The sequence below is a fragment of the Strix uralensis genome, chromosome 3 (assembly GCF_047716275.1).
Source record: "Strix uralensis isolate ZFMK-TIS-50842 chromosome 3, bStrUra1, whole genome shotgun sequence".
Lineage (NCBI taxonomy): Eukaryota > Metazoa > Chordata > Aves > Strigiformes > Strigidae > Strix > Strix uralensis.
In genome coordinates, this window is record NC_133974.1 from 53,431,358 (window position 1) to 53,443,628 (window position 12,271).

At 39.7% G+C, this 12,271-nt stretch overlaps 1 protein-coding gene and 1 long non-coding RNA gene across 3 annotated transcripts in view; one reads left to right on the forward strand and one right to left on the reverse strand.

The window, feature by feature from the left end:
• The first annotated feature begins 140 nt into the window (after positions 1-140).
• Positions 141-2,946, forward strand: LOC141940798 (uncharacterized). Its single transcript, XR_012628122.1, has 3 exons — positions 141-258; positions 1,893-2,009; positions 2,813-2,946. It is a non-coding gene; the product is annotated as an uncharacterized LOC141940798 (long non-coding RNA).
• Positions 2,947-3,664: 718 nt separating this feature from the next.
• The window catches only part of LAMA4 (laminin subunit alpha 4), a 106,054-nt gene continuing 97,447 nt past the window's right edge, over positions 3,665-12,271 (reverse strand). For both annotated transcript variants that reach the window (XM_074862325.1, XM_074862324.1), the window contains exons 35-38: positions 11,692-11,822; positions 9,107-9,200; positions 8,000-8,119; positions 3,665-6,540 (exon numbers count right to left, since the gene is read on the reverse strand). In XM_074862325.1, the coding sequence (XP_074718426.1) occupies positions 6,395-6,540; positions 8,000-8,119; positions 9,107-9,200; positions 11,692-11,822 (491 nt within the window). In that variant the 3' untranslated portion in view covers positions 3,665-6,394. The remainder of the gene's footprint in view (positions 6,541-7,999; positions 8,120-9,106; positions 9,201-11,691; positions 11,823-12,271) is intronic.

The window sequence follows — 12,271 nt, forward strand, 5'->3', positions numbered from 1 at the left end:
ACGTTGCGGCGGGCGGGCTTTCCAACGGCGCGGCCCCCTCCCCCCCCTCCCTCCTCCTGCGGTGGATCGTCCCATTCGTTGGCTTAGCGGCGGGCGCTCGCCGCCCACCCGTCGCGAGTGGAACATTCCATTAGGGGGCAGGGGGGTGCGTGAGGCTGTGCCTCGCGTGTGGGCCCTCCTGAGGGCGGCGGGTCCCAACGGCCGCCAGTCCGTGAGAGCGGCGTTCGGGTGTTGATCCTGATGGCCACGGGTGCTTCTGTAAGATTGAAGGTTTGGTGTAGGGATAAGTGTGCACGGAGAGAAGCTGAGGGAGCAGTGAGGTGTCCGTTGCCTGTTTGGCAGTACGGGAACGGTGGACGGGGTGAGGTACCCAGAAACTCGGTGTAGTCTTGAGGGTGAGCCTGTCAGGGGCTACGGGGTCTCTGCTAAAGCTCAAATACAGGAGGCGTGGCAAAGGCCTAAAATCAAGGCTTTCTATGGGAGAACCGAGCTATTCCCATACAATACAGTTCATTACCTTTTATGGCTGAAGATGCGTGACAAGATGTTTTATTTTCCCCAAATACATTATTCAGAGTGATGGCGTGAAATGTCCCAAATGATACGAAAATACAAATTAAAAGTTAAATGAAAAAATGGTCATGTGGAAGTGCCATAATGACATACCCTCCCATCAGACTTGCAAATTATGTTTTTCTTTAAGCTCAGTTTCATATTTCTTGTGCAAATAGTTGTCCACAGTGCAATTAGGAGGTGCTTTTGCCTATGTGTTGATCTTTGGGACTAAAAGTGGGGCAACTTTGGGACTAAAAATGAGAGATGAGAAATGTAGAGATGCTATTGTCTCAGCACGGTAGGAGTGGTCCACAGAATCTGCAAAATGATGTAAGGAATGTGTGATACGCAAAGCAGTCGCTTGCAGAAAGCTCTCTTGTGACACAGATGGCATTTCTGCTTCCTGTGGGAGAAGAAAAGTACTTCCATGCAACCCAGTTCATTAGGTTTTATGGCTAAAACTATACAGCAAAATATGCTTTCTCCAAATATATTACTTCTAGTGCTGGTGTGCAAACAAAATTTGCTAAAAGAAATTCTTAATAGAAATCTGAAGTTTAGTGTATCTTAATCCTCTATTTGCCCTGAAGAAACCTTGGTGTGGACTCCTGGATGTGACCTAGGATGCTGTAGAGTTCAGTTCTAAGTCCCCAGGAAAATAAAGTTATACCAAATGACTATTTTAAAAAACTCCTGGAAAGATTAAGTATGTATTGCAGCAAATACAATATTGTACAATATAATATATGTATAAGAAATACATATCAAGACTAATTTTTAAAAACTTAATCAAAAGAGAAGAATCCGTCAACTGGAAATTTATATTGTTCTTGAGAAAAAGAAATGAGTGTCCCAAGCTTACTCAGGCTTCATGTTGAAAGTTGCAGTGGACAAATGGCTTCGGTTAACCCTGAAGGTGGAAGGTGTAGCATGAGTAGAGTAATACTGCCTCAAACACTTCTTTTATAAACTAATCACCAGTGTAAAACTACATGAATATTAATCGGGAAAGCAGGTAGTAATTTCTCATTTCTCTCTGGGCAGACTAGATGTAACATAGCTTAACTTTGTTCCCTGTGGTTGCCTGAACTGGTCTGAGCCTGCAGGCTGTGGTCTGTTGTAGCTACTAGATGTGAAACTGCTACTATACTTCTTTGCCTACTGTCATGTCCTTAAAATCTTCCCTTCACATGTTTTTTTGGCCTTACTTAGGCTAAAAGCAGTACAGCATTGCTTGTAAGCATTCTAAAGCTTAATTTAAAGTCCACAGAAATCTCATTACCGCATCTGGCTTGCTTTCTTGTGTAATTCACTACACTTTCTACTTGTTCCTTCAGTTTGCTGTAGTTCTTGTGTTCTGTGTCCCATCAAGATTCAGCTTAATAGGATTCGCTCCACTGAAAATGAGATTGCAGCAAGAAACTCTTCTCTGGCTTCCAATATGCTGTTAAGAGGTCTGTGATGGCAAATGTAAAGTGATTATTCTCAAAGAGCTTGGAAACACTGTGAATCAGAGATGCAACTGAGATTCATATTCATGTGGGAATGTTTTTTAGCTTACAAAGGAGGTCCAAGGGCAGGAAGTGGATGCGTAATAACCAGCTTGGCTTGATGCATGTGCTCAGAGGTTTAATGAAGCAGGCAGCCCAGCTATGTGAGAGAAATAATCACACACTGACTTTCTGTTCCATTGTAGATGAAGCTCTACTTCCATCAACCACAGTATAAATGCACTAATCTAGTCAGGTCCCCTCAGAGACTTTTTGTCTGTGTTAATCATTTAATCAGCAATCTTATGCTAATGTGTGTTTCTTACCCTTATTTTCTCAGTAACTTCTTGTTGTTGAGGCTATACAGTAACAGTGTTCTACAGCTTTAGAACATGAATTGAATAATTGAATTGTAGGAATAACATACTATGTTACTGAGAGGAAATGAGTTGGCATGGACCACTGTGTATCTGTGAATAACCCTTAAATCCCAACTATAACAAGAGCCAAATGTTAAATATGTCACAAGTTAAATATATATGCTGTGCTTTCAGCATCTTTTTAATGGCAGTCATTTGACTATTTAGGCCACATGCTGCTGTGGGGAGAACACACTGGAATTTGAACTAATTTTATTCCTTGATTTGTATCAGGGCTTTGTTCATGTATGAAGGTTTGTTGGTTTTTTGGTGTTTTACGTAGAATGGTTGAGTTTTGGGGAATTACTGTCAGACCTGTAATCCTTCATCTTTCATTTTCCTTTTCAGGCTGCTGTCCATACTCTTGATCTTTGAGGAGAAGGAAAGGTTGATAAGAACCTTCAACTATGGGAGATCTCTGCCGATCTTCAGAAATAAGAGATAGAGGGGCCAGAGATCCTAATTAAATATTCTAGTTTGAAGCAGTTTGTTGAGTATTTCAATTTGAAATTAGATTCTTTGTTATACAGCTGTGCAAACATCAAATTTCAGAATATTCCATGATATAATAACAGTATAGTTGTAGCCCTGATTTAGATAATGGCTATAACAACACTTATTAAAATCTTGAAGGAGGCAGAGAAAAGTTATAATCTCCTTAGGGTCAGTGCTCATTTTTTTGGTAGGTTTTCTGCAGAATTGAGATAGTTATATTCATACTGAAAATGCAAATGGACAATCTGATAATGTACCTCAGAACTTGGAGGTTTTTCCCAAGTCTTTGTAGATGAAGGGTCTTGGAGCTATAATTTTTAAGATAGCTACAGAAGACAAATTGAATTCTGGGAAGATTTCTGCTTAGGCAGTTGCCTTCTCTTAAACACCAGGAGCTTTGAAATGAATGCGGAGGTGTGTGTAATGTAATGTATCACATACAGACTTTCTTTGGTGCATACGGAATCGTAATTTCAAGGTCTGTGTGGATGTTGGGGGCAGGGAAATTTGCATTATTCTCTGCTCTCTCCTGAGTCTGCAAGTATCCTCTGGTTTATAGTAATTTTCTTTGAAACCCTGTTCTTCAGAGGCAAAACCTGCATCTCTGAGGCCTAGAAAGGAAAACTGAAGAAGATACCCCCCACAAATGCTGCGTGTTTAATTAGCTGGTGATATAGTAAAGAGAAGTAAATTGAATGGTAGCAGTTTATGAATTTTAATGTGTTTTTTATTCACATACTATTTTACTATAGTTTTCTATATATAAAGTATGCAAAGGACTGATTAATCAAAAAAATCGAAAAACCAAACAAAACCAAATCTCATTGCAGCAAATATGGCTAAGAAAAATACTGTTTATTCACACAGCTTGGATGTGGATATGAGAAAATATGCTTTAGTTCGAAGTGGGTGTAAGATGGAAAAACGTTCAGAGTATGTGTTTACCAGTTAACATACAATGCTCCACTGAATACCAGCATTCACTAAACTGTGATGCTCTTAGGGGGCACAAGCATATGCTGTTCCTGGCTATTCCTGCTTAGCAGCTGCAGACAACCTTGAAAGAAATTTCAGTAATCCTTGTAATGAAACTATCAAAGCAGGGAAAAAAAAAGCTGTGCTTTTCTCTCCAGCAGAGAGGTCTGGGGCCTGAGGTCTCTCCAGCAGGCCTGAGGAAGCTTAGTTCAGGTTGTGGTGGTGTCATGAGATTGATAGAGCCAGTCTCACAACTCAGTGCCACTGGAAGGAGAGAGACATCCTTTTTTACGCCCGCTCCCAGCTGCACAGCCCTGACACCATGCATGGCCTCTGGTACCCACTGGGAACCCAACTCACTGACCTGAGGACAGTTCCCCTCAACCCCAATAATAAAAAAATTCCCAAACCAAAAGCCCTAAATGTTTTCTTTTCAGAGCCTGGGTAGTAGCTGGGAGCAGAAAAGAGCTGAGCAGGCATACTGACTGGTTTTGGTATCCAAGAAAAAGGTGGCGTTTGAAGGCAACTGGATTTAGGGACCCATGATGTGCTTGATTCGGGGAGACTGCAGAGGGGTGGTCTTACTGGTTGCATCTGAATTATGAACAGTGGGCTATGAAGTGATGAAAAGAGGGGTCTATATACCACTCCCCAAAACAGGGGGCCTCCCTCTGCGGTTGGGAAGGGAAACTGTCCTGGGAGCATATTGCCTGAGCGTTGCAGGGAACAGAGTGGGAGACGTCCAGGAGAAGGCAGTTAGAACAGGCGTGGGGCTGAAAGCGTGAGCAGATCTGTCGGGGCTGGTGGACGGAGAGGCAGTGGCTGCTGGAGCCACACTATCTTCTCTTGTCCACTTACCACCCAACACTGGACTTGAGACAAGTGGAGAGGCAGTGACATGGTCCCAGCTGCCGGAGAGTTCCTGTGCTGGTGTGTCCAGAGCTTGCAGTTCTTTATCCAGAGTAAGCCAAGACCACTTCAATCTGTCAAAACCCTTTTCCTACTGAGAGAGTAGTAGGGAAGCTACTGATTAGTGCTTACACATGTATCTTATTCTGGTGGTTCCTCCAGCTGTCCATAGATTTATGAACTTCGGATTCCAGTTGTCCCTTGTGTATTTTCCAGGTGAGCTCCTATTAATTTTTAGTCTGTAGGGTGTTGTCCTTTATTTTCACCTTTTATATTTTCCTGCTTTGCAGCTGGTCATGTTTTGAGTTGGTTCCAATGATAATTTGCTCAGCAATTGTAAAACTTTCTGTCAACAATAGTTTATTCTTTAAAGAAAACAAGCCTAAGTGGCTTTGGTGCCTTGTAGGTTGTCACTGAAGAGACTATGTATTGCAAGTGATGTTCAAGCCTACTGTGAGCTAAAGCCTAGTATTAGCTTCCATCTACCTTCCACGGTTTTGACAGCTCAGGTTTGCAGCCCTTTGCCTTCTGCTTACATCTTCCTATTTCACCCCCAGTTCCTCTGCAACAGTGTATCTCCTGGGATACATTCCACAGGAACATGTTCCTAGTTTGAGGATTACTGCTGTAAACTGAAGTCCTGCAGCAGTCTCACAAGGAAGTGGTGATTTTATGTGATAAGGGATTTGCCTGAAACTGTGACTGTGATTCTGCTTTCTACATTTTGTGATAACTTGTGTTATATTGGTGCAGATGAGATCACAGTGAGATTGTGGATTTAGTGCTGTGGTTTTATGTAAGTGCATTTAAAAATTAGATAAAAAACTTGAAATTTTGAATTTTATTTCTATTCTCCCTTCCTATGTAAGGCAAGTATTGCTCTAAAATTACCTAGTTTAGGTAAATGATCAGTTAGGTAAAGTGTCTGTCTTAAAATATATACATCCTATCTTCACATTGTGCTAGAATATATCCATGAAGTCTAGAAGTGGAAATAAAAAATTCAGTTTTTCATTGTTTGTAAGCTTACATAATTGGTATGCTCTCTGCCCCCCATTTTAATTGATGAATATAGAAATGAGTTGAATGGAAAATTAAAAAGAAAAATCTTTGAACACAGTTATTTGTGATGCAAGTCTGTTATCTAGCATTATTCTTTAATGTGCATTAGCAGATCTTTTCCTGCGAAACAAAGGGTGACCTAAAGTATGGAATGAAATGATGTAGAGGATCTATCTTGGAAGTAATGTATTTAATATAATTTTCATTTCTTTTATAATCTCACATTTTCATGTAACAGACTGGCCACATACACTATAAGAAATGGTAAAGCTCACTCTTGTGGTATAGTAAGAGAAGTGCAGAAGCAACAGCCCTTTATTCTTCAGTGATTTTTGTTTGCACGTAAACATTAGAAGTGACCCTTAAACATACTGCTTTCTGTAGATAGATCCTTGATATTTTCATTCTTCTCTCGATGAACATGGTTTCTTTTGTGCTATTTTTTTTCCTGTGGTCTATGGAACTTTATGGGATTGATGCAGTGCGCTATCAGGCTGCTGGACAGGTATTGATGCTTACAGCACCGCTAACCAAAGCTGCTTTACTAAAACTCACTGGTTTTTCATCAATCATGAAGTTACGAATGCAGCCAATGAAAGAGTTGCGTGTAGTCAGGCTGGATGTTAGCAGAGACTCTGGAAGAAGGAGATTTATAAAAAAAACAAAACAAAACAAAATTAGAGCTCATGATGACTAAAATAATCAGTTTGGTGGCAGAATCTTTTCAATTTCCTACTAACTGTAGCTCTGCTGAATCTTCTGTGGGTCTTTTAAAATGTTTGGCCTACTACCAGTGCCCTAGAGGCCATTAGAGTAAGTATGGGAAGTGATCTACTTTTATGTAAAACTTGATACTACATAGTCAATAGAGGCCCAATCTTGCATTTTTTGACAACTGCATTTTTTGTAACAGAGTAGATGAATCCCAGGTTGTGTGTTTGTAATTTCTTTTAATATTGCATGTGTTGTCATGTGTGTCTGATTTGTAAGTCTACATTTAGTTTACTATATTTACATGGTATTAGTTAGTATTATATCTTGTTTGTGGTCATGAAGTTCTTTGTAAGATTTTTCCCTGCCAGGTTGATAATAGCATTATAGAGCCAATGTATGGCATTGTTTTAGTATTCTATAATAAATGTAGAAATAGAAGGCTATATTATGAAGCAGAACAGCATTTGCAATTACCACTTTATATTACCTCTCTGGGAAGAGTTCTGTCCTAATAAAATTCCAGTTTGGATTTAAAGAGCGAACAGGCATCTGCACATAGATTTTATTATTCTCTTTAGGCTCATTTTTCCTCCTGGTAGTGTGGGATGGATGAGAACATCATGCACTCAAGCCACTAATCCAAGATAAGCAATATATTAAATTTTGTAGTTAGAGCTGTTTATGATTGACATGCAAGGCACATAGAAATAATGCTGCCAGTTTTCAATGAGAAATGTACAGGAGGTGACTTAAAAATTGAAGCACGTAGTGTTGATTACAGTTTGTATATGAACCCCAACAGAGTAGCTCTGTCTGTTGAATAAGGGAAGTAAATGTAGTAATCTTGGCCCACGCTACACAGATGGTCTGTGAGTCACAAATTCACATTAGCAGACATCTGTGCAATAGAAATCACTAGTCAGAAAAAGAATCTTCATGTTTTGTCTTGTGTTCAAAGACACCATTGCTTGAAGAACAAGAAAGAAGCCTACCAGCAACAAAACCTTGAGACTCCAGTTACAGTGACAGTGAGTTTCCAATCCCATAAATAAATAAATCACTTCTTAAAAAACAGTAAGCCCATACTGGAAACTAAAATGGAAAAAAAGTGATTTTTTTCTAGCTGTCTGACTACTGAGTCCATACCTGACCCTCCAGCAACTGTGAATGTTTTAATTTCAATGAAGCGGTAGGTTTTTTTCTTTTAGAACTTGGGGCAGAATATTTCTGATCAGCTCTTGAGCCTTTTGATATTACCAGGTTGTTAACATGAGATATGTTTTGTTCTTTTTTGAAATGGAAATGAAGTCTCTCTGCTTTCTCTAGAACCTGTGTTGAAATTTGAGAACAATGTACCACAAACTTGTGCCAAAAACATACCTGGTACACCTCCAATAAACACTGGCTCCCTGTGGTCAGTTGCCTTTGGATTTAGTGGCCCTACCACATGGTTGACTTCAGAGTCTACATCCAGCTGCACCACATTAGCATCTCTAATAACTGAAAGGAGAAGAAACAGGGATCAAGAAAATTGTAAGAAGTAGCACGTGAGTTTTCTATGACAGGAGTTATCTGTTTGATCTAGTGTTTGCTAGGTTGGGTGTGAGCCATCAGCAACAGGATGTGGGCAGATTCTGGCACAGAGCAGGGCCAGTGGAAGATGCAGTTGTGGGAGCAAGGGTGCTTTTGACTGGGGGTCTTGATGGCTGGCAGCCATGTCTAGCCTGCAGGGTATGAGCATACAGTGGTGTGGGGCTTAGAAAAACTTTGCCAAATCATTCCCAGTAGGGGACATACTAGAATGCAGTGAGGTTTCCTCCTTGCTTGTGTGACTGGGTTTCCTTCAGAAAAAAACCAGAATGCATGGGGAAAGAGTGCACACTCTGACCTCTTCTGGATGTGACACTGGGAGATGTCCCAGGTCAGCATCTGGACAGGAGGGTAAGGAAGTTCAAAGTAACTGAGGTTTAGAAGTAGTTTGACTTTCAAACCCGGGAAAGAAGAATGGCTGGCACAGAGGCAAAATCCTGAGTGTAGGCATCCCTCTGTGTGAGGCAGGGGCTCCCCAGATCTGTCCTGTTACTTGACCTTTAAGTCAAGTTACTTGACCTATATACTTGTGTCTTCTACATTCTACCAACTTATTTAACCACTAACTGGGAAAATAAGAATATCATCTGGTATACGACTTAGGAAAGCTTGCCAGCATTTCAGCTAGGCTGTCTTGTGTTCTTTCAACAAAGAGCTTCCATCTTTGCTTGTTCTTCATAGGGAAGTTGTGCTTGTCCTCCCAGGAAGCTCTAGAGTTCCTCTATCTGAGGGACGAATATGACTGTGTCTTTCACACAAACTTGTGTCTTGACAGGTGAAAAGGAAAAACTGAAAATATGACCCCATTCCCAGTGTACTAGCTCATGGAGATGGGTATCTGGGGAGTGAGAACTGGGCTCTGTCACCTTACTTAGGAGGTGCTCATGTTTTACTGACCTGCAATTCGGTGCCACCTGCCATCGCAGAGACTCTGTTTCAGTGTTACTGAAGTTGAAAAATCCCTGATTCCATTATTCAGCTTCACAGTAACCTGGGGGAAAATAATGTAGTCATCACTGTAAATCCCCTCATGTTCTCTTTTTTCCTTCTGTTGTAATAATGCTGTATTCCCCACTCAAAATATCTAGCATGTAAGTGAAAGATAAACATGGTTTCATGAAATGCTTTAAAATAAAGAACCTTTCTAATTCACTGATTTAGTTGTGTTTTTGGCTGTTTTTGTTTTTGGTTTTTTTTTTTTTTTTTTTCCCCCTAGATTCAGTAGTTCTGCAACATTTCTGATTTGAACTCAAGGAAGAGTTCAAAAAAAGATTAAAAAATAACAGCTAATTTCACTGACATTTTCTAGTACTGCTACTCTGTAATTTCCTGTGTGGTAAATTAGTGTTTAGAGGCATCAGATGATGTTTTGGCATCTGGCTAGCCACTCCGTAAGGAAAACAGTAATGAAAAACACAAGTATAAACAAACAGACAAGATGTAAGAAAGGAATAGATAGGGAACTTAAGAATGACTTTTAGGTTACTTCTTCAAGCTTACCAGCAAACCTCTGGCAGAGCTAGAAAGTGAACATAATTCTGAATTTTGCACCTCTGCTTTAGTTACGTGGATTAATATCTTAATGCATGGAAATGTTACAGCAGTGGCAGAGCAGTGTCATGTTCCTATTGCGGGGCACAAGATTCCCAGTGGTGATTGCTGAACTCCAAACTCTGAGTCCAGCCACTCAGGCTCTTCAGATGTTTCAGTTGTCCCTGATAATGCTGACATCTTGTTGACTGAAAATGTTGCAAGGAAACAATTTATATTTAATTTTAGAGGATCTCTTTTTCAATATAGTTGTAACTGAGAAATTTTTAAACTTTTTTTTCCACAAGGGCACCAGCAAACAAAGATGAAATGATCCTCATGTTCTCTTCTATTCACCCTTGGACAAAATATGTAGGAACAATTAAAGCAAATGCAGACTCATGAGAGAAAGTAGCTCCTTAATAAATCACCCAGACAAGCTGTAGATAGAGGTGCATACATTTAAATAATGAATCAAAGGTGATGTTGTTATTTGTCTAGCAAAAATGTTTTCACAAAATGGGTCTTCAGTAATGCATTCAAAGAGAACAGATAGTTAATGGTAAGGAACACAGATGCTTGCTAAGAAGGTAACTAGTGTACCTGTTGCAGTGACAAGCAGGGAAGAGCTGCTTTTCCAGGGTGAATTTTGTTTATGAATTGCATATATGTTATACAGGAAGTGAGGTTTGAAGCAGTAAGTGAGGCATTATCTTTTGTTTGACCAAGTGATACAGCTGGAAAACCAGGCAAGTTTCTGGGCATGCAAACCTTCCATCAGATCTTTACATAAGAAGTACTAGGCTGGACCAGTTGTAAACAGATGCAATTTTTAGGGGTGGCATGATACACAGCAATGCAGTGTGCTTTAAGAATTTATTTGCTAATTCACCAAGGAGTAGCCACAGCTGTAAGAATGGACTTTATCTTAACCTAATCAGCTGTCAAAAGTTAGGTGCCTAACTGAAGCACCTGTTCTCTCTATAGTCAATATAGAAAAATAGATTCTCTGAGTGACAGCTCATTTAGTCACCTGTATTAGACCTGCTTTAGGATAGGATGAATCACCATGTGAACTATCCACTAAGTCATTCTACTGTAGGTTCCTGTTCTTTAAGAGAGGTCACAGCGGTTTCCTCAGGTGTCCTATTTCTAACTGAAGTACAGCCAGCCTCACATAAATACCCTACCACTTTGGTTGACAGTTAGATACTAGGTAGTGCATTGCAATGGTTAAAGAATATCCCCACTGCTTAGTCTCTTGACTATGCCCAGCGTTTCTTTTCTACCAAAAGGGAAAAAAAAAATTCCCCTGCTCTAAACCTTTGCTTGTTTTGTCCACTTAGCAACTTATTACTGTATGTGTGCAATGCATACATAGCATGAAGGGATCCAGATTTTAGCAATGAACATGATAAAAAAATAGCAACAGCAACAACTAAGTGGTAAATTCATTTCAAACCTCCCTCTTTCAATTGACAGCCTTACAAAAATCCAGAACGTCTAGAAACCAGATTAACAGACAATCAGAACTTTCCTTCACTCTCCCCATCACACACATACATGTTAAAGGAAGAAAAGACTGAGCGCAACCCAGACTTCTAACAACCAAGAGATAAAAATTCATCAATAGTCACCTTACTTGTAACTGTTATACATATATTTTTAATATGTGGATGAAAGTGCAGCACCGAAGAGTCAGTGCTCTTGCTTCTTTCAACTGCTCATTAAATATTTATAGTTGGTATCAGTAAAGTGATCTGGTTTTGTCTTAGGTGTTATTTTTTATATTTTAAAATAAATTTGCCTAATCTAATAAGTTAATATATTTAGGAGAGAAATAAGAATCAATTAATAGCAAATTTGTAAGACAAAAGCTGCATATAGCAGAGCCCAAGCATGCGGGAGAGGAACAGGTCAAAGCAGTGGAGAAAAGGTGACCTTCATTATACCTGTCCATTTCTCATGTGCATATTCAAGTACTCTCCATTCACGCTGTGACCATGCAGTAGAATTCCTGAGCTGCTTCGGGGACGTATTTCAAAAACAACTTCAAATTTCAGCCCTAAACTGAAGGATTCATCTGTGAGGTAAAAAGAATAACATTCTTTTTGTACTGAGTTAGTGATGAAATTGGACATTTATTCAAAGTCAAAATAGAAATTCAAAGCCCAGGGTGGAACTTATTTGTCCGGTCCGTAAAACTGTTGAAACATGTGCCAGTACACATATTGAAAGAGATGGCATGGTGTGCCATCAATGACCCATTTCAACTTTTGTTTTGATTATGTTTGCTTGGAGTATTAATAAAGGTTTCTTTAATTTTTTCATTATTTAAAAAATGTATTTTGTTTAAAAATATTTCCTGGCAGTGAAATGGACAGCAGAAAGTAAATTATCTACATTTTTTGGCAGTTTGTTATTGTGCAATTTGCTAGACATTCAGCAGTCTTTATACAGTGAGTGGGAGTTCCCTTGAGCTTTGATGATTCAGTAGAAGAAACTTCCTTTTTCAGTCTGGTGGCAGGCCAG